General features: G+C 55.4%; 1 protein-coding gene across 6 annotated transcripts in view; it reads left to right on the forward strand.

Moving 5' to 3' along the window:
* The window catches only part of LOC134352781 (gastrula zinc finger protein XlCGF42.1-like), a 146,856-nt gene extending 119,889 nt beyond the window's left edge, over positions 1-26,967 (forward strand). For all 6 annotated transcript variants that reach the window (XM_063060231.1, XM_063060232.1, XM_063060235.1 and 3 more), the window contains 2 exons: positions 1,406-1,563; positions 21,852-26,967. In XM_063060231.1, coding sequence (XP_062916301.1) covers positions 21,862-22,482 — 621 coding nt within the window. In that variant the 5' untranslated portion in view covers positions 1,406-1,563; positions 21,852-21,861 and the 3' untranslated portion in view covers positions 22,483-26,967. The remainder of the gene's footprint in view (positions 1-1,405; positions 1,564-21,851) is intronic.
* The last annotated feature ends 76 nt before the right edge of the window (positions 26,968-27,043 follow it).

Raw genomic sequence — 27,043 nt, forward strand, 5'->3', positions numbered from 1 at the left:
TTAAGCCCGCGGTGCGGGGTTCTACCCCGTGCTCCCGCCGAGCTCCGGACTCCTCCTGGCAGCCCGTGTCGGGACCTTCGGCCGCTTTGTTCCGATCCCGTCCCTCCTCCGCAGCGCGCACTGCGCATGCTCGAGTAGCCGCCTTTCCGGTTTCCAGCGCTTACGCCGATAGGGCACTTTCTGTGGCCGGACGACTTGTGGTGTAACACAGACACCATACATGCCGCTCTTCTTTTAAACTGCGTCCGGAGTCGATCGGGTTGTTCTGAGTGCCGGCGGATTGTTTTGGATTCTGGGTACCATAGCAACGCAGGAACTTCTGTAATAAATCTGCACAGATTAAGCTTGCATAAAATAAGGATTCACAACAATCGATATATCTTTTGCTAGGTACACAAAATGCTGGAGGAACTCAGCAGTTGTCTTTGTTATTTCTGTGACAAAAAAAGTCCCTTTTTGTTATTTTGACCATGGATAAATATTGACCAGGGATACAGAAGTGCATATGGCTGGTATTGTGCTGTTTAGCTGAAAGTCAAAAGTAAAAAAAAAAATCTGGAAGAGCAGAGACTTAGTTTAAAAACTTTTAACAAAGGTGGTACTTCTAATAGATTTAGTGTGCTTTCTCTGAAACAGAAATTGAGACCTGACGCGGCCAGTCTGAATCCAACGAAATGAGAGGATCTGACCATCACAATGAAACATAACGATTCAACCATGTTCTTGATCAAATTCCCAGGATGTACCCTTCTGATTGAACCTGAGTGGACTCCAGCAGGTTTTTAAAAAAATTAGCCCCATGCTAAGCTTTTAGGAAATTTTCCTTTCACACCTTCCAAGTCCAAAGTCAAACATCTGCCCCCTGTATCTGCTTGGGTCTCCCTGCTAATTTCTCCGAAATCAACTAAGTACCTGACTGGTTCTGTTAGCTGTGAGAAGTTACCCATATAACTACTAGACAGGTATATGGAGGAATTTAAGGTAGGGGGTTATATGGGAGGCAGGGTTTGAGGGTCGGCACAACATTGTGGGCCGAAGGGCCTGTACTGTGCTGTACTATTCTATGTTCTATGTAATGACAAATTACCTGTTGCCAAACCATAAAACGTTAAACTGGACTGACTAGAAACAAGACCTGAGAGTTGTTTTTTTTAATCCACTTAAAGCTGAACCTGACCCAGGGTGCTCAATTGGGTAAAATCGGCTCTGGAGCTGTTCAACTTCCCAACAGGACTGGAGCATCAGTCTGCAGATTTGTGCTCAAGTCTGTACCTGTAATTTAAAGCCTTGACACTGTGAATCAAGTGAATAGTGTGACCAACTGAGTTACTGCTGATGGTGGAAATGACAACAGCCGGAACTAGATTTTTGTGTCCTGATGCCTTGTGTAAATGTTTTTTCACAGCATTTCAGAAGAGGAAGATGTCTTAAACCAGACGACCTGTGACCCGGAAGGAGATCGCTGAGCCCACTGTGTCTGTTTCAGCTGGGAAAGGTGTGATCATCTCCATCCCATTACTGGACATTGGATCCTTCTCCTGCACGTTCAAGCACAGTTTAACGGTAAAGGATTTATTGCATTGCTGGCCATTCCAGGCAGTGAGTTTCAGATTATATCTAAACTACGAGGGTCTGTGACCTGAAGGGGAACGTGCAGGGGCTGGCGCTTGAGTTCAAAGTGTGTTGTTACAGATAACTGTGGTTCCAATTTCCAGCTATAGGCCAGGGGAAGGGAATGAGTATGATGCAGTGCCAATCGACCAATTACCTTCATCACCTTTGAATTAATTATCGCTGGTTTTGATTCTTGTTTTTGGGTAATTCGGTCTTTCCTGTTTACCATGCTTTAAATCTTAATAAGTTAATGTCCCCCAGATATCTCTCCTGCTTCTGCCCCAACCTGCACCCCTAATTGAAGTTTGCGATGTCCCTGGCAGGTTCCTCTGTACAGCATCATCCTTTCGCAGAGTGGAACCTCACTCGACTCTCACTGGCATTCGAGTGAGGCGGGAGAAGTGTTTGTCTCTGTGGGTTAGCCAGTATCTGCGGTCACTCTTGGGGCCAGAGGAAGGCCCTCGGCCCACAGTGTTGACTGTCCGTTTCCCTCCATAGATGCTGCCTGGTCCAAGTTCCTCCAGCACTGTGTGTGTCAGTAATGATTGTCCTTGCAGTCTCTGGGGAACACTTCAACATTCAGACAGACATATATACACACACACCCCCTGTGAGAGTGGTTCGGCCAGGAGCTGTGGATTTGTGTGCTGTAGCACTTACTTTTTATTCACAGTTATTTTGTAAATGTAGCCCCCCCGGCCACCCTCAGGGTCGCTCGGCTCGCTGTCGTCTAGGGAAACAGCCTCGGCCCCGCCAAACTGGATAATTCATTTGTGTTGATGCTGTATGATGTACCCCACCCCGCCCAAATAACAGACAATACACCAGATACGATGTACAGTTTATAGATATTACTGGAACTATATAATTAAGAGAGAATAAAATATAAAAGGAAAATGAAAGGCGCCACACTTATCAAAGTTCAATCTCTTGGTGCACAAAACAGTTGGAGCTCAAGGACCTTCTTCTTCACCCTGCGACCCCCTCGGACCACCTCGACCGGCCGCCTGGAACCACCAACGGTGGTTGACCAGACGCTCCACACGAGTCCGTCTCCGTCTCCTCGTCGAACGCCCTCCTCGGGGTCCGACCCCGTTATCGGACATCACAGCACATTGTCCATCTTCTGTCTCACTCTCCCGCCTTCTCCCCCACAATCCCGCGCATACAGTATCTTCAAATACACCACCAAAACCATAACAACTATCCCAATTGGTTAATAACATATTTCTTATCACACTCTAAACCAAAACAAGCTGCTAGCGCAAACTTTCTCAGCGTTTAACACAACAAAGCCGCATTCCCCAGATTAACATAACAAAGATGCCATTTTAATTAGCCTCCACAGTAACATAAAAATCAAAACCCCCTTACATAACTAACAGTATTCTTTGCATTTCTGGTTAGATGCTAACTGCATTTCATTGGCTTTGTATCTGTTGTCGGCACAATAAAGTTGAATCTAATCTGAAGAGAAAGGTTGAACAAGTTGGGTTTTTATTCTTTGGAACGTAGAAGGTTGAGGGGGGACTTGATAGAGGTGTTTAAAATTTGGAGGGGGATTGATAGAGTTGACGTGAATAGGCTTTTTCCATTGAGAGTGGGGGAGATTCAAACAAGAGGACATGGGTTGAGAGTTAAAGGGCAAGAGTTTAGGGGTAACATGAGGGGGAACTTCTTTACTCAGAGAGTGGTAGCTGTGTGGAACGAGCTTCCAGCAGAAGTGGTTGAGGCAGGTTCGATATTGTTGTTTAAAGTTAAATTGGATAGATATATGGACAGGAAAGGAATGGAGGGTTATGGGCTGAGTGCAGGTCAGTGGGACGAGGTGAGAGTATGAGTTTGGCATGGACTAGAAGGGCTGAGATGGCCTGTTTCCGTGCTGTAATTGTTACATGGTTATATATGGTTATAATTTAGATGGCTAGAAGATGCAGCAGTACTTGTGGAGATGTGGCCATTTAAAAGGATTGGTCAGTTAGCTGAGCTGAAAGTGAGGGCAAATAGAGTGTGGGGGTTGGGGGGGGTGGTTGCCACTGTACCGTAGCAGTTAGCGTAACGCTACAGCTCGGGGCGTCAGAGTTCAATCCTGACATCGTCTGTAGGGAGTTTGCACGTTCAGCCCCGTGAACACATCAGTTTCCTCTCACATTCCAAAGTTGTATTGGTTAGTAGTTACTTGCTCATTGCAAATTGTTCTGTAATTGGTTGGCATCCGTCTGTCTGGAAGGACAGTGGGTGATGATCCTCATCATCACAAGCCTGGGCAGAAGGTGTAGAGATCCTGAGATGCCCAGTCATTAAGATCCCACTCCCAGTCTCACCAGTGGAGTCCAAAGGAAAGATTATGAAGCAATACGTTTGGCACCAGCTTTGCTACGGGAGCTGCCAGGAGGATGTTCAATGACGTCTAGCTGCCTTAGGAGCTCCACTCCGGATTTGCTGTCTGGGTTTACTCCCGTAGCCTTCGTCTCTCCCGAGGCTGCCCACAGGGCAATGGGGCTGGGGATCTGGTTGTCGAGCACCAGGGTGTGTCCACACACCGGTGGGCCTGTGTGCTACATGTGCAGAGGCCAGACCTCCTCCCTGTCCTCTGTGGCCAGTGAGGAGGCACTACGTGAGGCTATGTACTGGCAGGGAGAGACTGACACGTTCAGCTCTCCTGCTAGCCGGCGGTGGAGGCTGAGAGTGAGAGTAACAAGAACTACCCACTACACTACCACACGAGATGTGCCACATCAACCATTCTGACACTTTGACAACCGTTGTTCTGTAATCCGGCTGGAGTAAAATAGGTGGGTTATTGGGCCGCAAGGGTCTGTTCCGTGCTGTATCCCGAGAATAAAATGATTACAAATAAAATATTTCCCAAATAATAGTTTTGCATGTGCTGGTTGTCGACAGTTGGAAAAGAAACAGTTTCCTACTGTCTCAGTTGGAGTCCTCCATCGCATCCAGGAGGGACTTCACCCACTGGCTGACTGAGAAGGGCTTCGCTGTTTATCGTCCTTTTTCAGAATACTCTTACCTCCACATCAGGAGTCCCTCTGAGCTTTGACTGTGGGGTAGGGAGGTGCAGCAGAGTGGAATCAAGTGCTCCAGTAATATCTTGGCACACCCAGGAGAGTGCGACAGACTGCTCAATGTGAGGGTCCGACAGACTGCTGGGTGTGAGGGTCCGACAGACCGCTGGGTGTGAGGGTCCGACAGACCGCTGGGCGTGAGGGTCCGACAGACCGCTGGGTGTGCGGGTCCGACAGACTGCTCGGCGTGGGAGTCCGACAGACTACTCGGCGTGGGGGTCTGACAGACTGCTGGGCGTGAGGGTCCGACAGACTGCTCGGTGTGGGGGTCCGACAGACTGCTGGGCGTGAGGGTCCGACAGACTGCTGGGCGTGAGGGTCCGGCAGACTGCTCGGTGTGAGGGTCCGGCAGACTGCTCGGTGTGGGGGTCCAGCAGACTGCTGGGCGTGAGGGTCCGACAGACTGCTCGGTGTGAGGGTCCGACAGACTGCTGGGTGTGAGGGTCCGACAGACTGCTGGGTGTGAGGGTCCGGCAGACTGCTGGGTGTGAGGGTCCGGCAGACTGCTGGGCGTGAGGGTCCGACAGACCGCTCTGTGTGAGGGTCCGACAGACCGCTGGGCGTGAGGGTCCGGCAGACCTCTGGGCGTAAGGGTCCGACAGACCGCTCTGCGTGAGGGTCCGACAGACCCCTCTGCGTGAGGGTCCGACAGACCCCTCTGCGTGAGGGTCCGACAGACCGCTCGGTGTGAGGGTCTGACAGTCCGCTCTGCATGAGGGTCCGACAGACCGCTGGGCGTGAGGGTCCGGCAGACCGCTGGGCGTGGGGGTCCGGCAGACCGCTGGGTGTCGGGGTCCGACAGACTGCTGGGTGTGAGGGTCCGACAGACTGCTGGGTGTGAGGGTCCGACAGACTGCTCTGTGTGAGGGTCCGACAGACTGCTCGGTGTGAGGGTCCGACAGACTGCTCGGTGTGAGGGTCCGACAGACTGCTGGGCGTGAGGGTCCGACAGACCTCTGGGCGTGAGGGTCCGACAGACTGCTCTGCGTGAGGGTCCGACAGACTGCTGGGTGTGAGGGTCCGATAGACTGCTCTGCGTAAGCGTCCGACAGACTGCTGGATGTGAGGGTCCGGCAGACTGCTGGATGTGAGGGTCCGACAGACTGCTGGGTGTGAGGGTCCGACAGACTGCTGGGTGTGAGGGACCGGCAGACTGCTCGGTGTGGGGGTCCGCCAGACTGCTCGGTGTGGGGGTCCGGCTGGGCATGAGGGTCCGACAGACCGCTGGATGTGAGGGTCCCATAGACTGCTGGATGTGAGGGTCTGACAGACTGCTCTGCGTGAGGGTCCGACAGACTGCTGGGTGTGAGGGTCCGGCAGATTGCTCGGTGTGGGGGTCCGCCAGACTGCTCGGTGTGGGGGTCCGGCTGGGCGTGAGGGTCCGACAGACAGCTGGATGTGAGGGTCCCATAGACTGCTGGGTGTGAGGGTCCGACAGACTGCTCTGCGTGATGGTCCGACAGACCACTGGGCGTGAGGGTCCGACAGTCTGCTGGGTGTGAGGGTCCGACAGACCGCTGGGGGTGAGGGTCCGACAGACCGCTGGGGGTGAGGGTCCGACAGACAGCTCGGTGTGAGGGTCTGACAGACTGCTGGGTGTGAGGGTCCGACAGACTGCTGGGCGTGAGGGTCATAGACTGCTCGGTGTGAGGGTCCGACAGACTGCTATGTGTGGGGGTCCGACAGACTGCTTGGTGTGAGGGTCCCATAGACTGCTGGGTGTGAGGGTCCGACAGACTGCTCTGCGTGAGGGTCCGACAGACCGCTGGGCGTGAGGGTCCGACAGACCGCTGGGCGTGAGGGTCCGACAGACCGCTCGGTGTGAGGGTCCGACAGACCGCTCGGTGTGAGGGTCCGACAGACCGCTGGGCGTGAGGGTTAGACAGACCGGTGGGTGTGAGGATCCGACAGACCGCTCTGCGTGAGGGTCCGACAGACCGCTCTGCGTGAGGGTCCGACAGACCGCTCGGGGTGAGGGTCCGACAGACCGCTGGGCGTGAGGGTCCGACAGACCGTTGGGCGTGAGGGTCCGACAGACCGTTGGTTGTGAGGGTCCGACAGACTGTTCGGCGTGAGGGTCCGACAGACTGTTCGGCGTGAGGGTCCGACAGACTGCTGGGCGTGAGGGTCCGTCAGACTGCTGGGCGTGAGGGTCCGTCAGACTGCTCGGTGTGAGGGTCCGACAGACTGCTGGATGTGAGGGTCCGACAGACTGCTCGGCGTGAGGGTCCGACAGACTGCTGGGTGTGAGGGTCCGACAGACTGCTCGGTGTGAGGGTCCGACAGACTGCTCGGTGTGAGGGTCCGACAGACTGCTCTGCGTGAGCGTCCGACAGACTGCTCGGTGTGAGGGTCCGACAGACTGCTGGGCGTGAGGGTCCGACAGACTGCTGGGCGTGAGGGTCCGACAGACTGCTCTGTGTGAGGGTCCGACAGACTGCTCTGTGTGAGGGTCCGACAGACTGCTCGGTGTGAGGGTCCGACAGACTGCTCAGCGTGAGGGTCCGACAGACCGCTGGGCGTGAGGGTCCGACAGACCGCTGGGCGTGAGGGTCCGACAGACCGCTCTGCGTGAGGGTCCGACAGACCGCTCTGCGTGAGGGTCCGACAGACCGCTTGGGGTGAGGGTCCGACAGACCGCTCTGCGTGAGGGTCCGACAGACTGTTGGGCGTGAGGGTCCGGCAGACTGTTCGGCGTGAGGGTCTGACAGACTGCTCTGCGTGAGGGTCTGACAGACTGCTCGGTGTGGGGGTCCGGCAGACTGCTCTGCGTGATGGTCCGACAGACTGCTGGGCGTGAGGGTCCGACAGACTGCTGGGCGTGAGGGTCCGACAGACTGCTCGGTGTGAGGGTCCGACAGACTGCTCGGTGTGAGGGTCCGACAGACCGCTGGGCGTGAGGGTCCGACAGACCGCTGGGCGTGAGGGTCCGACAGACCGCTCTGCGTGAGGGTCCGACAGACCGCTCTGCGTGAGGGTCCGACAGACCGCTCTGCGTGAGGGTCCGACAGACCGCTTGGGGTGAGGGTCCGACAGACCGCTCTGCGTGAGGGTCCGACAGACTGTTGGGCGTGAGGGTCCGGCAGACTGTTCGGCGTGAGGGTCCGACAGACTGCTCTGCGTGAGGGTCCGACAGACTGCTCGGTGTGGGGGTCCGGCAGACTGCTCTGCGTGATGGTCCGACAGACTGCTGGGCGTGAGGGTCCGACAGACTGCTGGGCGTGAGGGTCCGACAGACTACTTGGTGTGAGGGTCCGACAGACTGCTCGGTGTGAGGGTCCGACAGACTGCTCGGTGTGAGGGTCCGACAGACTGCTGGGTGTGAGGGTCCGACAGACTGCTCGGTGTGAGGGTCCGACAGACTGCTGGGCGTGAGGGTCCGACAGACTGCTCCGTGTGAGGGTCCGATAGACTGCTCGGTGTGAGGGTCCGACAGACTGCTGGGTGTGAGGGTCTGACAGACTGCTCGGCGTGAGGGTCCGATAGACTGCTCGGTGTGGGGGTCCGACAGACTGCTTGGTGTGAGGGTCCCATAGACTGCTGGGTGTGAGGGTCCGACAGACTGCTCTGCGTGATGGTCTGACAGACCGCTGGGCGTGAGGGTCTGACAGACTGCTGGGTGTGAGGGTCTGACAGACTGCTGGGTGTGTGGGTCCGACAGACTGCTGGGCGTGAGGGTCATAGACTGCTCGGTGTGAGGGTCTGACAGACTGCTGGGCGTGAGGGTCATAGACTGCTCGGTGTGAGGGTCTGACAGACTGCTGGGTGTGAGGGTCCGACAGACTGCTCTGCGTGAGCGTCCGACAGACTGCTCGGTGTGAGGGTCCGATAGACTGCTGGGCGTGAGGGTCCGATAGACTGCTGGGCGTGAGGGTCCGACAGACTTCTGGGCGTGAGGGTCCGACAGACTGCTCGGTGTGAGGGTCCGACAGACTGCTGGGTGTGAGGGTCCGACAGACTGCTCTGCGTGAGCGTCTTACAGACTGCTCGGTGTGAGGGTCCGATAGACTGCTGGGCGTGAGGGTCCGATAGACTGCTGGGCGTGAGGGTCCGACAGACTGCTGGGCGTGAGGGTCCGACAGACTGCTGGATGTGAGGGTCTGACAGACTGCTCTGTGTGAGGGTCCGACAGACTGCTCGGTGTGAGGGTCCGACAGACTGCTCTGTGTGAGGGTCCGACAGACTGCTCGGTGTGAGGGTCCGACAGACTGCTCGGCGTGAGGGTCCGACAGACTGCTGGGCGTGAGGGTCCGACAGACCTCTGGGCGTGAGGGTCCGACAGACTGCTCTGCGTGAGGGTCCGACAGACTGCTGGGTGTGAGGGTCCGATAGACTGCTCTGCGTAAGCGTCCGACAGACTGCTGGATGTGAGGGTCCGGCAGACTGCTGGATGTGAGGGTCCGACAGACTGCTGGGTGTGAGGGTCCGATAGACTGCTGGGTGTGAGGGTCTGACAGACTGCTCTGCGTGAGGGTCCGACAGACTGCTGGGTGTGAGGGTCCGGCAGACTGCTCGGTGTGGGGGTCCGCCAGACTGCTCGGTGTGGGGGTCCGGCTGGGCGTGAGGGTCCGACAGACTGCTGGATGTGAGGGTCCCATAGACTGCTGGATGTGAGGGTCTGACAGACTGCTCTGCGTGAGGGTCCGACAGACTGCTGGGTGTGAGGGTCCGGCAGATTGCTCGGTGTGGGGGTCCGCCAGACTGCTCGGTGTGGGGGTCCGGCTGGGCGTGAGGGTCCGACAGACAGCTGGATGTGAGGGTCCCATAGACTGCTGGGTGTGAGGGTCCGACAGACTGCTCTGCGTGATGGTCCGACAGACCACTGGGCGTGAGGGTCCGACAGTCTGCTGGGTGTGAGGGTCCGACAGACCGCTGGGGGTGAGGGTCCGACAGACCGCTGGGGGTGAGGGTCCGACAGACTGCTCGGTGTGAGGGTCTGACAGACTGCTGGGTGTGAGGGTCCGACAGACTGCTGGGCGTGAGGGTCATAGACTGCTCGGTGTGAGGGTCCGACAGACTGCTATGTGTGGGGGTCCGACAGACTGCTATGTGTGGGGGTCCGACAGACTGCTTGGTGTGAGGGTCCCATAGACTGCTGGGTGTGAGGGTCCGACAGACTGCTCTGCGTGAGGGTCCGACAGACCGCTGGGCGTGAGGGTCCGACAGACCGCTGGGCGTGAGGGTCCGACAGACCGCTCGGTGTGAGGGTCCGACAGACCGCTGGGCGTGAGGGTCCGACAGACCGCTGGGCGTGAGGATCCGACAGACCGCTCTGCGTGAGGGTCCGACAGACCGCTCTGCGTGAGGGTCCGACAGACCGCTCGGGGTGAGGGTCCGACAGACCGCTCTGCGTGAGGGTCCGACAGACCGCTCTGCGTGAGGGTCCGACAGACCGCTGGGCGTGAGGGTCCGACAGACCGCTCTGCGTGAGGGTCCGACAGACCATTGGTTGTGAGGGTCCGACAGACTGTTCGGCGTGAGGGTCCGACAGACTGCTGGGCGTGAGGGTCCGTCAGACTGCTGGGCGTGAGGGTCCGTCAGACTGCTCGGTGTGAGGGTCCGACAGACTGCTGGATGTGAGGGTCCGTCAGACTGCTCGGTGTGAGGGTCCGACAGACTGCTGGATGTGAGGGTCCGACAGACTGCTCGGCGTGAGGGTCCGACAGACTGCTGGGTGTGAGGGTCCGACAGACTGCTCGGTGTGAGGGTCCGACAGACTGCTCGGTGTGAGGGTCCGACAGACTGCTGGGCGTGAGGGTCCGACAGACTGCTGGGTGTGAGGGTCCGACAGACTGCTGGGTGTGAGGGTCCGACAGACTGCTGGGTGTGACGGTCCGACAGACTGCTGGGTGTGACGTTCCGACAGACTGCTCTGTGTGAGGGTCCGACAGACCGCTCGGTGTGAGGGTCCGACAGACCGCTGGGCGTGAGGGTCCGACAGACCGCTGGGCGTGAGGGTCTGACAGACTGCTCGGCGTGAGGATCCGACAGACTGCTGGGTGTGAGGGTCCGATAGACTGCTCTGCGTGAGCGTCCGACAGACTGCTCGGTGTGAGGGTCCGATAGACTGCTGGGCGTGAGGGTCCGACAGACTGCTGGGCGTGAGGGTCCGACAGACTGCTGGATGTGAGGGTCCGACAGACTGCTCTGTGTGAGGGTCCGACAGACTGCTCGGCGTGAGGGTCCGACAGACCGCTCGGCGTGAGGGTCCGACAGACCGCTCGGCGTGAGGGTCCGACAGACCGCTGGGCGTGAGGGTCCGACAGACCGCTGGGCGTGAGGGTCCGACAGACCGCTCTGCGTGAGGGTCCGACAGACCGCTCTGCGTGAGGGTCCGACAGACCGCTTGGGGTGAGGGTCCGACAGACCGCTCTGCGTGAGGGTCCGACAGACTGTTGGGCGTGAGGGTCCGGCAGACTGTTCGGCGTGAGGGTCTGACAGACTGCTCTGCGTGAGGGTCCGACAGACTGCTCGGTGTGGGGGTCCGGCAGACTGCTCTGCGTGATGGTCCGACAGACTGCTGGGCGTGAGGGTTCGACAGACTGCTGGGCGTGAGGGTCCGACAGACTACTTGGTGTGAGGGTCCGACAGACTGCTCGGTGTGAGGGTCCGACAGACCGCTGGGCGTGAGGGTCCGACAGACCGCTGGGCGTGAGGGTCCGACAGACCGCTCTGCGTGAGGGTCCGACAGACCGCTCTGCGTGAGGGTCCGACAGACCGCTTGGGGTGAGGGTCCGACAGACCGCTCTGCGTGAGGGTCCGACAGACTGTTGGGCGTGAGGGTCCGGCAGACTGTTCGGCGTGAGGGTCTGACAGACTGCTCTGCGTGAGGGTCCGACAGACTGCTCGGTGTGGGGGTCCGGCAGACTGCTCTGCGTGATGGTCCGACAGACTGCTGGGCGTGTGGGTCCGACAGACTGCTGGGCGTGAGGGTCCGACAGACTACTTGGTGTGAGGGTCCGACAGACTGCTCGGTGTGAGGGTCCGACAGACTGCTCGGTGTGAGGGTCCGACAGACTGCTGGGTGTGAGGGTCCGACAGACTGCTCGGTGTGAGGGTCCGACAGACTGCTGGGCGTGAGGGTCCGACAGACTGCTCCGTGTGAGGGTCCGATAGACTGCTCGGTGTGAGGGTCCGACAGACTGCTGGGTGTGAGGGTCTGACAGACTGCTCGGCGTGAGGGTCCGATAGACTGCTCGGTGTGGGGGTCCGACAGACTGCTTGGTGTGAGGGTCCCATAGACTGCTGGGTGTGAGGGTCCGACAGACTGCTCTGCGTGATGGTCTGACAGACCGCTGGGCGTGAGGGTCTGACAGACTGCTGGGTGTGAGGGTCCGACAGACTGCTGGGTGTGAGGGTCCGACAGACTGCTCGGTGTGAGGGTCCGACAGACTGCTGGGCGTGAGGGTCCGACAGACTGCTCCGTGTGAGGGTCCGATAGACTGCTCGGTGTGAGGGTCCGACAGACTGCTGGGTGTGAGGGTCTGACAGACTGCTCGGCGTGAGGGTCCGATAGACTGCTCGGTGTGGGGGTCCGACAGACTGCTTGGTGTGAGGGTCCCATAGACTGCTGGGTGTGAGGGTCCGACAGACTGCTCTGCGTGATGGTCTGACAGACCGCTGGGCGTGAGGGTCTGACAGACTGCTGGGTGTGAGGGTCTGACAGACTGCTGGGTGTGTGGGTCCGACAGACTGCTGGGCGTGAGGGTCATAGACTGCTCGGTGTGAGGGTCTGACAGACTGCTGGGCGTGAGGGTCATAGACTGCTCGGTGTGAGGGTCTGACAGACTGCTGGGTGTGAGGGTCCGACAGACTGCTCTGCGTGAGCGTCCGACAGACTGCTCGGTGTGAGGGTCCGATAGACTGCTGGGCGTGAGGGTCCGATAGACTGCTGGGCGTGAGGGTCCGACAGACTTCTGGGCGTGAGGGTCCGACAGACTGCTCGGTGTGAGGGTCCGACAGACTGCTGGGTGTGAGGGTCCGACAGACTGCTCTGCGTGAGCGTCTTACAGACTGCTCGGTGTGAGGGTCCGATAGACTGCTGGGCGTGAGGGTCCGATAGACTGCTGGGCGTGAGGGTCCGACAGACTGCTGGGCGTGAGGGTCCGACAGACTGCTGGATGTGAGGGTCTGACAGACTGCTCTGTGTGAGGGTCCGACAGACTGCTCGGTGTGAGGGTCCGACAGACTGCTCTGTGTGAGGGTCCGACAGACTGCTCGGTGTGAGGGTCCGACAGACTGCTCGGCGTGAGGGTCCGACAGACTGCTGGGCGTGAGGGTCCGACAGACCTCTGGGCGTGAGGGTCCGACAGACTGCTCTGCGTGAGGGTCCGACAGACTGCTGGGTGTGAGGGTCCGATAGACTGCTCTGCGTAAGCGTCCGACAGACTGCTGGATGTGAGGGTCCGGCAGACTGCTGGATGTGAGGGTCCGACAGACTGCTGGGTGTGAGGGTCCGATAGACTGCTGGGTGTGAGGGTCTGACAGACTGCTCTGCGTGAGGGTCCGACAGACTGCTGGGTGTGAGGGTCCGGCAGACTGCTCGGTGTGGGGGTCCGCCAGACTGCTCGGTGTGGGGGTCCGGCTGGGCGTGAGGGTCCGACAGACTGCTGGATGTGAGGGTCCCATAGACTGCTGGATGTGAGGGTCTGACAGACTGCTCTGCGTGAGGGTCCGACAGACTGCTGGGTGTGAGGGTCCGGCAGATTGCTCGGTGTGGGGGTCCGCCAGACTGCTCGGTGTGGGGGTCCGGCTGGGCGTGAGGGTCCGACAGACAGCTGGATGTGAGGGTCCCATAGACTGCTGGGTGTGAGGGTCCGACAGACTGCTCTGCGTGATGGTCCGACAGACCACTGGGCGTGAGGGTCCGACAGTCTGCTGGGTGTGAGGGTCCGACAGACCGCTGGGGGTGAGGGTCCGACAGACCGCTGGGGGTGAGGGTCCGACAGACTGCTCGGTGTGAGGGTCTGACAGACTGCTGGGTGTGAGGGTCCGACAGACTGCTGGGCGTGAGGGTCATAGACTGCTCGGTGTGAGGGTCCGACAGACTGCTATGTGTGGGGGTCCGACAGACTGCTATGTGTGGGGGTCCGACAGACTGCTTGGTGTGAGGGTCCCATAGACTGCTGGGTGTGAGGGTCCGACAGACTGCTCTGCGTGAGGGTCCGACAGACAGCTGGGCGTGAGGGTCCGACAGACCGCTGGGCGTGAGGGTCCGACAGACCGCTCGGTGTGAGGGTCCGACAGACCGCTGGGCGTGAGGGTCCGACAGACCGCTGGGCGTGAGGATCCGACAGACAGCTCTGCGTGAGGGTCCGACAGACCGCTCTGCGTGAGGGTCCGACAGACCGCTCGGGGTGAGGGTCCGACAGACCGCTCTGCGTGAGGGTCCGACAGACCGCTCTGCGTGAGGGTCCGACAGACCGCTGGGCGTGAGGGTCCGACAGACCGCTCTGCGTGAGGGTCCGACAGACCATTGGTTGTGAGGGTCCGACAGACTGTTCGGCGTGAGGGTCCGACAGACTGCTGGGCGTGAGGGTCCGACAGACTGCTGGGCGTGAGGGTCCGTCAGACTGCTGGGCGTGAGGGTCCGTCAGACTGCTCGGTGTGAGGGTCCGACAGACTGCTGGATGTGAGGGTCTGTCAGACTGCTCGGTGTGAGGGTCCGACAGACTGCTGGATGTGAGGGTCCGACAGACTGCTCGGCGTGAGGGTCCGACAGACTGCTGGGTGTGAGGGTCCGACAGACTGCTCGGTGTGAGGGTCCGACAGACTGCTCGGTGTGAGGGTCCGACAGACTGCTGGGCGTGAGGGTCCGACAGACTGCTGGGTGTGAGGGTCCGACAGACTGCTGGGTGTGAGGGTCCGACAGACTGCTGGGTGTGACGGTCCGACAGACTGCTGGGTGTGACGTTCCGACAGACTGCTCTGTGTGAGGGTCCGACAGACCGCTCGGTGTGAGGGTCCGACAGACCGCTGGGCGTGAGGGTCCGACAGACCGCTGGGCGTGAGGGTCTGACAGACTGCTCGGCGTGAGGATCCGACAGACTGCTGGGTGTGAGGGTCCGATAGACTGCTCTGCGTGAGCGTCCGACAGACTGCTCGGTGTGAGGGTCCGATAGACTGCTGGGCGTGAGGGTCCGACAGACTGCTGGGCGTGAGGGTCCGACAGACTGCTGGATGTGAGGGTCCGACAGACTGCTCTGTGTGAGGGTCCGACAGACTGCTCGGCGTGAGGGTCCGACAGACCGCTCGGCGTGAGGGTCCGACAGACCGCTCGGCGTGAGGGTCCGACAGACCGCTGGGCGTGAGGGTCCGACAGACCGCTGGGCGTGAGGGTCCGACAGACCGCTCTGCGTGAGGGTCCGACAGACCGCTCTGCGTGAGGGTCCGACAGACCGCTTGGGGTGAGGGTCCGACAGACCGCTCTGCGTGAGGGTCCGACAGACTGTTGGGCGTGAGGGTCCGGCAGACTGTTCGGCGTGAGGGTCTGACAGACTGCTCTGCGTGAGGGTCCGACAGACTGCTCGGTGTGGGGGTCCGGCAGACTGCTCTGCGTGATGGTCCGACAGACTGCTGGGCGTGAGGGTTCGACAGACTGCTGGGCGTGAGGGTCCGACAGACTACTTGGTGTGAGGGTCCGACAGACTGCTCGGTGTGAGGGTCCGACAGACCGCTGGGCGTGAGGGTCCGACAGACCGCTGGGCGTGAGGGTCCGACAGACCGCTCTGCGTGAGGGTCCGACAGACCGCTCTGCGTGAGGGTCCGACAGACCGCTTGGGGTGAGGGTCCGACAGACCGCTCTGCGTGAGGGTCCGACAGACTGTTGGGCGTGAGGGTCCGGCAGACTGTTCGGCGTGAGGGTCTGACAGACTGCTCTGCGTGAGGGTCCGACAGACTGCTCGGTGTGGGGGTCCGGCAGACTGCTCTGCGTGATGGTCCGACAGACTGCTGGGCGTGTGGGTCCGACAGACTGCTGGGCGTGAGGGTCCGACAGACTACTTGGTGTGAGGGTCCGACAGACTGCTCGGTGTGAGGGTCCGACAGACTGCTCGGTGTGAGGGTCCGACAGACTGCTGGGTGTGAGGGTCCGACAGACTGCTCGGTGTGAGGGTCCGACAGACTGCTGGGCGTGAGGGTCCGACAGACTGCTCCGTGTGAGGGTCCGATAGACTGCTCGGTGTGAGGGTCCGACAGACTGCTGGGTGTGAGGGTCTGACAGACTGCTCGGCGTGAGGGTCCGATAGACTGCTCGGTGTGGGGGTCCGACAGACTGCTTGGTGTGAGGGTCCCATAGACTGCTGGGTGTGAGGGTCCGACAGACTGCTCTGCGTGATGGTCTGACAGACCGCTGGGCGTGAGGGTCTGACAGACTGCTGGGTGTGAGGGTCTGACAGACTGCTGGGTGTGTGGGTCCTACAGACTGCTGGGCGTGAGGGTCATAGACTGCTCGGTGTGAGGGTCTGACAGACTGCTGGGCGTGAGGGTCATAGACTGCTCGGTGTGAGGGTCTGACAGACTGCTGGGTGTGAGGGTCCGATAGACTGCTCTGCGTGATGGTCCGACAGACCGCTGGGCGTGAGCGTCCGACAGACCGCTGGGCGTGAGGGTCTGACAGACCGCTGGGCGTGAGGGTCTGACAGACCGCTGGGTGTGAGGGTCCGACAGACCGCTGGGTGTGAGGGTCCCACAGACTGCTGGGTGTGAGGGTCTGACAGCCTGCTCGGTGTGAGAACTCCGATAGTTTGCTCTGTGTGAGAAGGGTTTTCTTTCATTCTTCTTGGCTGCCTCCACTTTGGGCATGTGGTTTGCCAGCTGTGAATGCAGCAAGGGATTCACTCGGTTATGCAAACTGGTGAGAGCTTTGTGCTTGTTGAGATCTGTGTTGCCCTCCATACCCCTACCATCCACGTTCCTATCCAGACTTCTCCAAAAAGTTGAAATTGGGCTGGCATGCACCATTTGAACTGAAGCTCATTCTGCACTCCAACAGCCCTCTGAGGATCTTCTTCACGATCTCTGATCTGAAGAAGTTTCCCGTCATGTTCCCCTCAAGCTTTTCATCTTTCACCCTTAACCCATGACCTCCAGTTTGTATTCCCAGCCAACCTGCTTGCATTTACCCTAACTACCCCTCATAATTTTGCCTCTATCAAATCTCCTCGCAATCTTCAAATGGTTCCATTTGTTATCAGAGAATATATACAGTGCAAAGCCTGAAATACTTGTCTTCTACATTCCAAGGAATAAAGTCCTAACTTTCAATCTTTTCTTATAACTCATGTTGTCCTGTACCGCAACATCCTTGTAGGTAGGTGAGCAGAACTGCACAGTAGACTCGAAATGAGGCCTCACCAAAGTCTTGTACAACTTCAACAGGCCATCCCATCCCCAGTACTTTGATTTATGAAGGCCAATGTGCCAAAAGTTTTCTTTATGACCCAATCTACCTGTGACACCACTTTCAACGAATGATAGACCTCTATTCCCAGATCCCTTTGTTCTACCACACTCCTCAGTGCCCTACCTTTCACTGCGTAAGGCCCACCCTGGTTGGTCCTATCAAAGTGCAACACCTCACTTTGCATTAATCTCCGTCTGCCATTTTTCAGCCCCTATTTCCAGCTGGTCCAGATCCTGCTGCAGCTCTGATAATTTACCTCAATGTCCACTACACCTCCTATCTTGGTGTCATCTGCAAATTTGCTGATGCAATTAACCACATTATCATTCTGCTCATTGATAATAGATGACAAACAGCCTCTAGTCAAGAGAGACAACCATTTAGTACCATTCCCTGGCTTCTCCCATGAAGCTAATGTGTAACCCAATTTACTCCCTCATCTTGAATGTTAAGCGACTGAACCTTCTTGACCAACCTCCCATGTGGAGCCTTGTCAAATGCCATGTAGACAACATCCACTGGCTTTGCCTTCATCAACTTTCCAGGTAACTTCCTCAAAAAACTCTGTAAGATTGGTCATGACCGACTATGCTGTCGATCCCTAATCAGTCCCTGTCTATCAAAATGCTCACATATCCAATCCCTTGGAATACCTTCCAATAACTTTCCCACTATTGATGTCAGGCTCACTGGCCTACAATTTCCTGGTTTATTTTTAGAGCCTTTCTTAAACAACAGAACAACTTTAGCTATCCTCCAATCCTCTGGTACCTCACCTATCACTAAGAATTATTTAAATATCTCTGCTAGGGCCCCTGCAATTTCTGCACTAGCCTCCCCCAGGGTCTGAGGAAACACCTTGTCAGGCCCTGGGGATTGACCTCAAGACAGCAAACAGTCTCTCCTCTGTAATCTGTAAGGGGTCCATGAAGTTGATAATGCTTTGCCTCACTTCTATATACACCGTGCTGGTCTCCTGAATAAATACAGATGCAAAAATTCATTTAAGATCTTCCTACGAAACACATCTTTCCCTCCCCCCCTTTCTGCTTTCCGTGGGATCGCTCCCTATGCGACTCTGCTCCATTCATCCCTCCCCCCGGTCTCCCTCCTGGCATTTATCCTTGCAAACAGAACAAGTACTCCAGCTGCCCCTACGCCTCCTCCCTCACTACAGTACACGGCCCCAATCACTCCTTCCAGGTGAGGCGACTCTTCACCTGTGAGTCGGTTGGGGTCATATACTGTGCTCGGTGCTCCCACTGTGTCCTGTATATCGATGAGGCACAACGTAGATTGGGAGACAGCTTCACCAAACGTCTACACTCCTTCTGCTAGAGCAAGCAGGATCTCCCACCGGTCACCCATTTTAATTCCACTTCCCATTCCCGTTCCCATTCCGATATGTCCATCCATGGCCTCCTCCACTGTCGGAATGAGGCCACACTTAGGTTGGAGGAACAACACCTTATATTCTGTTTTGGTAGCCTCCAACCTGATGGCATGAACATCGATTTCTCAAACTTCCAGTAATGCCTCCCCCATCTACCCCCACCATTCCCCATCCCCTTTTCTGTCTCGTGTTATCTCCTTGCCTGCCCATCGACTGCCTCTGGGACTCCTTCCCCCTCCCCCCCGCCCCACACACCCTTTTAAAATTTCTTCCATGGCCTTCTGTCTCTTTCACCGATCAACTCCCTAGCTCTTTGCTTCATCCCTCCCCCTCCGAGTTCCACCTATCACCCGGCATTTCTCTCTCCCTTCCCCCCGCCTTTCAAATCTACTCCTCAGCATTTTTTCTCCAGTCCTGCCGAAGGGTCTCGGCCTGAAACATGGACTGAGCCTTTTTCCATAGATGCTGTCTGGCCTGCTGAGTTCCTCCAGCATTTTGTGTGTGTTTTAAAGATCTTCCCCATCTCTTTTCACTCCACGCATAGATGGCCACTCTGATGTTCCAGAGGAACAATTTTGACACTTGCAATTCTTTTGTTATTAACATATCTGTAGAATCCCTTAGGATTCTCCTTCACCTTGTCAGCAAGGGCAACCTCATATCTTCTTTTAGCCCTCCTGATTTCTTTCTTAAGTTTTCTGTTGTATTTCTTTTCCTCCGTAAGCACCTGATTTGTTCCTACCTGCCTATACCTGCTATGCACCATTTTCTCGTAGCCAGGGTCTCGATATCTCTTGAAAACCAAGGTTCCCTAAATCTGTTATAACCATATATCTTTATCTTTTGTTCTGACGGGCACATACGAGCTTTGTACTCTCAAAATTTCACTTTTGAAAGCCTCCCACTTACCAAGTATATCTTCGTCAAAGCTGCCTGTCCCAATCCACACTTGCCAGATCCTTTCTGATACCATCCAAATTGGTCTTTCTCCAATTTAGAATCTGAACCTGCAGACCAGACCTATCTTTCTGCATAATTACATTGAAACTACTGGCATAATGATCACGAGCTGCACAGTGTTCCCCTACACAAACACCTGCCCCGTCTCATTCCCTAATAGGAGGTGAAGTATTGCACACTCTCTTGTTGCGACTTCCACGTACTGGTTAAGGAAACCTCCCTGAACACACTTAACAAACTGTACCCTATCTAGTTCTTGTATAGTATTGGAGTCCCTGTCAATTTGTGGAAAGTTAAAATCATCTACTAACTTGTTTCTTGCAGCAGTCTATGATCGCTCTACAAATTTGTTCCTCTAAATACCGTGGACTGTTGGGTGTCTGTAATATAGCCCCATTAATGTGGCTGTACCTTTCTTATTCCTCACTTCTACCCATAACACCTCCCTGGACGAGCTCTCCAGTCTGTCCTGACTGAGCACTGCCAGGACATTTTCCCAGACTAGTAAGGCCACCCCTCCCTCCTTTAATCCCTCGCACTCTGTCATGTCTGAAACAACAGAACCCTGGAATATTGAGCTGCCAGTCCTGCCCCTCCTGCCCCTCCTGCAACCAAGTCTCACTGCTGGCTACAATACAAGCCCACGTGTTGGTCCTGCTGCTTTGGTGGTTGACACAAAACAGTGTATGCCCTGATGTACGTGTTATAAATAAATCTGAATCTCAGTGACCAGTGAACTCACCAATGGAGATAAACTATAAATTGCCATGAGTGATGTAGAGGATTTCAACCTGAAACATCACAGTTCCATCCTTCTCGCACCCCAACCCTCCACCAGGTGCTGCTCGGCTTGCTGAGTTCCTCCAGACTCTGGCGTCTGAAATCTCGTGTGTCCATTGTGACCATTCCAGATAAAGAGACTGGCTTCGTAGGGAGAGGTGTCTGGCATGGAAACAGACCCGCTGGGTCCGCGGAGCCCTCTCCGACTGTGACCCCCGCTGATTTACGCGAGCCTTACGTTAATCTCACTTGTAGACACGAGAATGTGGAGCAACTGACGGAACTCAGCGGGGTCGGGCAGCACCTGTGGAGGGAAGTGGGTGGTTCGGGTTTCCAGTCAGGTCCCTTCATCTGGTCTTCACCTGATTCTCGCAACTCCCCCACCACCAGAATCTATCAATCTCTCACTCTCTCACACACACACTCACTCTGTGCAGGGGCAAATCTCCCCACCCGCCTGCACGTCTTTGCGATACGGGAGGGGTAAGATGCAGACTCCACACAGACGAGATTGAACCCAGGTTTCGAGCTCCGCGAGGCAGATGTGGATACTCTGAAGTGTGAACACCGAGTATTAGACCAGCTGGCCAGTGGTTTGTACCTGTGCTGATCCACGATCCTTCTGCCTTTGAAAGGCCGATGACCACTGGGTTGTTGCCCGCTCCTTGACAAACTAATGGGCTAACGGGTGGGGGTCGTGAGGTTTATGTGCCGGAGAGGGATTTCAGGCTCGATTTGAAATGGAGCTGACGATAAGCTGTCTGAGTCCCTGACTGGGTCAATGTCTGTTGCACAGATTAGGTGGAATGGAAAACACGAGAAGGTTATCTCGAGGGGAGGAAAGTCCAGAGGGGTTTCGGAACCATCCAACAGAATTACCCAGGGAGAAGGGGCCGGGGCACAGCGACCGATCCAAGGTTTTCTGGGGCGCCGAGGCCGTGGGCCGTCCAGCAGAAATTGCGACTCCACTCCGGAACCAAATGTAATGAAACACGTTCAGGGTGGCGGGTGACGGCGGCCGTGAATAAAACATCAGCACAGGGCAAAATCACATGTAGGGTGAAAGTGTCAACGGACACAAACCCCAGAAAACCGACAGCTGAAGGCGGGAGTACAATCTAATTGAAAAGCCCAAATAGAGTGGACATGGAGGGCGTGTGTCCTGCAAGGGGAGAGTCTCGGACCAGGGGCCACGGCCTCAGACTGGAAGAATATCTCTTCAGAACAGAAATGAGGTATTTCTGTAGACAGAAGGTGGTGAATGGGTGGAATTCACTGCCACAGACCGCGGTGGAGGCCAAGTCTTTGGGTATCTATAACGTGGAGGCTGATAGGTTCTTGATTAGTAAAGGTATCAAAGGTTGCGGGGAGAAGGGAGACGAATGGGGTTGAGAGGAATAATAAATCAGCCATGATGTGTGTGTGTACACACACACCCCTATAATGGATTCTGTTAATTAACCAGAATCCGCTGTGTGTGTGTGTGTGTGTGTGTATAAAATCTACTGTACTGTCACAAAATCACACATTTCATGACATTTATTAGCGATAGTAAATCTAATTCTGATATTGTGGCGTCTACATCACTGGCCTTTTCTGTTTTAAATTCATTTTACAGGGTGTCAACGATGGATTCACAGACGACAGACTCTGAGCAAACGACACACCACAATCATCCGGATCTGCTGGGATCGGAACATCATCGGCCTCGGACCGTGGAGGGAATAGGCTCCCTCCCCAGGGAGGAGGAGTGGTTTCCGTGCCCCGAGAGCGAGCGGGGCCTCGGCTGCGTTGCTGGACTGTCCAGGCACCAGTGCAGCCACACCGGCGAGAAACCGTGGAAGTGTGGGGACTGTGGGAAGGGGTTCAGCTACCCTTCCCAGCTGGAGATGCACCGGCGCAGTCACACCGGCGAGAGGCCGTTCACCTGCTCGGTGTGCGGGAAGGGCTTCACTCAGTTAAGCCACCTGCCTCGGCATTACCAGGTTCACTTCGTGGAGAAACTGTTCACCTGCTCGGTGTGCGGCAAGGGCTTCACTCAGTCGTCCAGCCTGCTGACGCACCAGCGGCTGCACACCGGCGAGAGGCCGTTCAGCTGCTCCGTGTGCGGGAAGCGTTTCACTCGCTCCTCCCACCTCCTGGCGCACCAGCGAGTGCACACCGGCGAGAGGCCGTTCGTCTGCTCCGTGTGCGCGAAGGGCTTCCGCAGTTCGTCCAACCTGCGCAAGCACCAGCGAGTCCACAAGTGACTGCAGGGGTTGGAACCCGCGGCTGGGAGTTGAGCCAGGCTCACTCTCACAGCTGTAGGTTGTATCCGCTGATGCTGAACCGGGCAGGAGGGCAAATAAATCAGATAATCGCTGGACAGCCCAGTCTGTTCCCTTTTTAATATCCAACATTAAACTCGGCACCAGACATTGGGTTCAGGTCCGACACCCGGTGTGGCCTATATGGAGCTACCACATCCTCTGTGACTACGTGACTTTTCGTTCCCCAGTTTCATCGAACATTACAGGCCAACCCTTTAACCTGATCAATCTAACCTGTCCCTCTTACATAACCCATTTTTCTATCATCCATGTGCCTTTCCAAGAGTTTCTTAAATGTCCCAATTGTATCTGCCTCCGCCCTCACCTCAACAGGCCGCTCCGTAAATAATTTACAATCACCGTAAAATTATGTCCCCTCATGTTAGTGATTTCCACCCTGAGAACAAGTCTCGGGCTATCCACTCTATGCCACTTAACATCTTGTACACCTCTATCAAATCATCTCACATCCTTCTTTGCTCCAAAGAGAAAAGCCCTACCTCACTCAACCTATCACCGTTAGTCCAGACAGCATCCTGGTAAATCTCCTCCGCACCCTCTCTAAAACTTCCATATTCTTCCTGTAATGAAATGAACACAATTTTCCAAGTGTGGTGCAACCGGGGTTTTATAGAACTGCAGCCTTGCCTTGCTGCTCCTGAACTCCGACAAGCCAGGAGGAGAAGTGAGGTAGCGTTTGAGATGTTGCCCATCAGCCATTTCTCCTGCTGAAAAGTCGAGAACCAGAGTTCCCCAAGTCCACACCTCTAAACCACAACAGCCTCCACCTTCAGCGGATGATCAGTTATTGCGCTTCTGTTGTCAGATACATACTCCTCTCACTACTCTTTCAGCATGGCTTTCTCACCTTGTGTTCTTCCAGCTCCATCTACCAGACTCTGTCTCATGGTGCATCCCCACCTCGTTCCTTCCTGCCGTCCAGAGATCCAAACAGCCCTTCAGGGGGAAGCTGTGATTCACTTGAACTTCTTCCCATCCACTCACTGCATTCTGTGCTCACGATGGGCCTCCTCAACACCAGAGGAACCAAACACTGGGTCACCGCTCTGTGGGGAATCTGCAGGAGGGACCCTGGTCTCCCGGTGACCGGTCACTTTAATTCTCCATCCCGACCCAATCCCCGGCTCGGTTACAATGAGGCCAAACATGACCTCTCACCTCCCATGTTTGAATCAGAAATGGCCATTTCTGTCCGTCAGCATTTCACTCAGTTTTTTATTGTCCTTTCGTATGGACTGGCCTGCTGTGCATGTGCTGCCACCTCACCATTTACCAGCAGAGAAGCTTAATGTGCCTCTATCGGCCTCTCTAACCTGATTGATCAAAATATTCCATTTGTTCTACCCAACTCTCCTGAAAACAAGCATTTCTTTCCAATTTGCAAACTTCTGACAAGGGAACATTAGCTGTTCCGCTTTCCACAGATGCTGCCCAACCTGCTGAGTATTTCTTCCATTTACTGTTTTTATTTCAGAATCTCTGCCTCTGCTGTCAACAAAACGCTTTCAGCAGCGGTTTGCTCCAGCCGAAAGGGGAATCAAAATGATGATTATCAAAGTGGAGAGAGACACTGATATTCCAAGGGCTGGATCTAGCAGGTCCAACAAGTAGTTAGGAAGGCAAATGGCATTTTGGCCATTATTCCAAACAGCTTGGAGTTTAAGAATAAATGTGACGTGTGAGTGGAGCAAGAACGGCAACGGAGCAGTTTGGTTAAATGTTTTTACAGAGTCATATTAGTGACTGTACATGCTGGGCAACTGACAGTGTGGAAGCAATGAACCAGTCCCACCAAAATGAAAACGTGCACTCGGGAGCCCATGCTAAGACAGAGATCCCTCCGTATGCAGGGGCCCAGTCGGTACACCGCACAATCAGCTTGCTGAAATTGATCTGATATGGTTCAATAAGGGGATTTTGTAACTGCCATAGTGGATGTTGGCGAGCCCACACCCAGAAAACCATGCACAGTTTTGGTCCTCTTATCTAAAAAAAACAAGGATGCAGTTTAAAGGAGACTCAGCAGATGAACACCACAAGGAAAAGGAGCAGAATTAGGTCATTCCATTCTGACTGATTTATTACCCATCTCAACCCCATTCTCCTGCCTTCTCCCCATAGACTTCGACACCCTGACTAATCAAGAACACATCAACCTCCGCTTTAAATATACCCCAATACCTTGGCCTCCACAATGACACTCACAGATTCAGCACCCTCAGGCTAAAGAAATTCCCCCTCATCTCTGTTCCAAAGAGACTTCCTTGTGTCCTGAGGCTGTGCCCTTTGGTCGTGGATGCCCCCACTATGGGAAAAATCATCTCACAGCCAGTCTATCGAGGCCTTTTTGTCAGCATTCTATCGGCAAATTTGTCGATGACACCAGGGTTGGGGGTGTAGTAGACAGCAAGGAAGGTTATCATGGCTTGCAGAGGGATCTGGATCAGTTGGAATTTAATCAAGACAGGTGCGAGGTATATGATCAACCAGGGTAGGGCACTGAGGAGTGTGGTAGAACAGAGGGATATGTGAATACAGGTCCACAATTCGTTGAAAGTGGTGTCTCAGGCAGATTGGGCCATAAAGAAAACTTTTGGTACATTGGCCTTCATAAATCAAACTACAGGAGATGGGATGTTAAGTTGAAGTTGTACAAGACATTGGAGAGGTCTGATTTGGAGTATTGTTTGCTATTTTGGTCACCTACCTACAGGAAAGATGTAAATAAGATGGAAAGAGTACAGGGAATATTTACAAGGATGTTGCCCAGTGTGGAGGACCTGAGTTATAAGGAAAGATCGAATAAGGTTGGACTTTATTCCTTAAAACCTAAAAGATTGAGGGTGGAGATTTGATAAAATCCTTTCACCACTGAGGTTGGGTGGGACTACAATTAGAGGTCATGGGTTAAGGGTGAAAGGTGAGAAGTTTAAGGAGCACACAACTGGAAGCTTCTTCACAGAGGGTCGAGAGAGTGAAACGAGCTGTCAGCACAAGTGGTTCATGTGAGCTCGATTCCAACATTTAAGAGAAGTTTGGATGGAAGGGGTGTGGAGGGCTGTGGTCCCGGAGCAGATCGATGGGAGTATGGACGGTTTAAGTGCCAGTATGGAGTAGATGGGCGGAAGGATCTCATTCAGTCAGTCCTGTACTTTTCTTTGACTCTATATCAAAAACCGTATTTCTGCCACATTCGACAGTCGCCAATATGCCTACCGCCAGAACCGATCTACAACAGATGCCATAACATCTGACACGTACCTGGCCCTGACACATCTAGAAATGTCAGAGTGTTGTTTCTGGATTTCAGTTCGGCACTCAGTACTGTTGTCCCACAGACTTAGTTCAGCAAACTCCTACTCCTCGGTCTAAGTACGCCATTGAGCAAGTGGGTGTCGAACTTAGTAATGGACAGACCGCAGATAGTCAGGATACACACCTGCTCCTCCCTCCCCATCATCCTCAACACGGGTGCACCCCCACCCCTTCCCCAGGGGTGTGTGCTGAGCCCATTGCCGTACACTCAGGTCACCCATGACTGCGCGGCCAAAGGCCCGAGCATCACATCGTCAAGTTTGCTGATGACACGGCGGTGGGGGCAGAGAGTCTCGTCACCAATGACAATGAGACGACCTGGGCAGATACCTCTTCCTTAATGTCAGCAAGACAAAGTCGATAGAACTCGCACCAATCTCACATCCCCCTTTACATCGGCGGCACAGCAATGGAAACTGCGAGCGGTTTCAAACTCTTGGGAGCGCTCATCACCCACAAGCTCTCGTGGTCCCAGAACACGTCTTACATCGCCAGGGAAGCTGGCCAGCAGCTCTACTGGACTTCCCACATCCATACCGACGTCATTCTGCAGTAGAGGGTGTCCTGACAGGTATGCGTCACTGTTTGGTATGGAAACTGTACTGCGGCTGTGTTTTTATGGTGTTCTTTACCCGTCCTGGTTTTCTGATGCTGCGTCCGATCGGAGTAACAATTATTTCATTCTCCTTCACACTTGTGCGCAGAAAATGATATTAAACAGTCTTAAAGGGTCGGGGAATGCGGCACAGAAGAGGAGCTGGTTTCAGCCGTGACCACATAGGACACGGTTGAGGTACGAAGCGGCCGATTACTGCTTCTACTTCCTGTTGCCAACATCAGACTGTCCGCGCAGTCCAAACTGACGAGCATTTCAGTATGTGCGCGTGTTTTCATCACCTTGTTGGATCCATTGCGACCATCTCGCCACGTGAAATATTGCCTTTCATTTAAAAAAAGCACAGAAGCGAGAGAGGTACAGGCTGTCACTGTCATCTGACAGTCGACAAAGGACTACATAATTTGTTTTCCATCCCATAAACTTCGAAACATATTCAAATGTTTGTACATGTATCCCTGAAATAAAATGGCTTGGCTGTACATTAATTGTTATGACCGGCTGTCCTTGGACACGCGGGTATAAACCGCTCACACAATACACTGGAAA

Source organism: Mobula hypostoma, chromosome 10 (genome assembly GCF_963921235.1).
Source record: "Mobula hypostoma chromosome 10, sMobHyp1.1, whole genome shotgun sequence".
NCBI classification, from domain to species: domain Eukaryota; kingdom Metazoa; phylum Chordata; class Chondrichthyes; order Myliobatiformes; family Myliobatidae; genus Mobula; species Mobula hypostoma.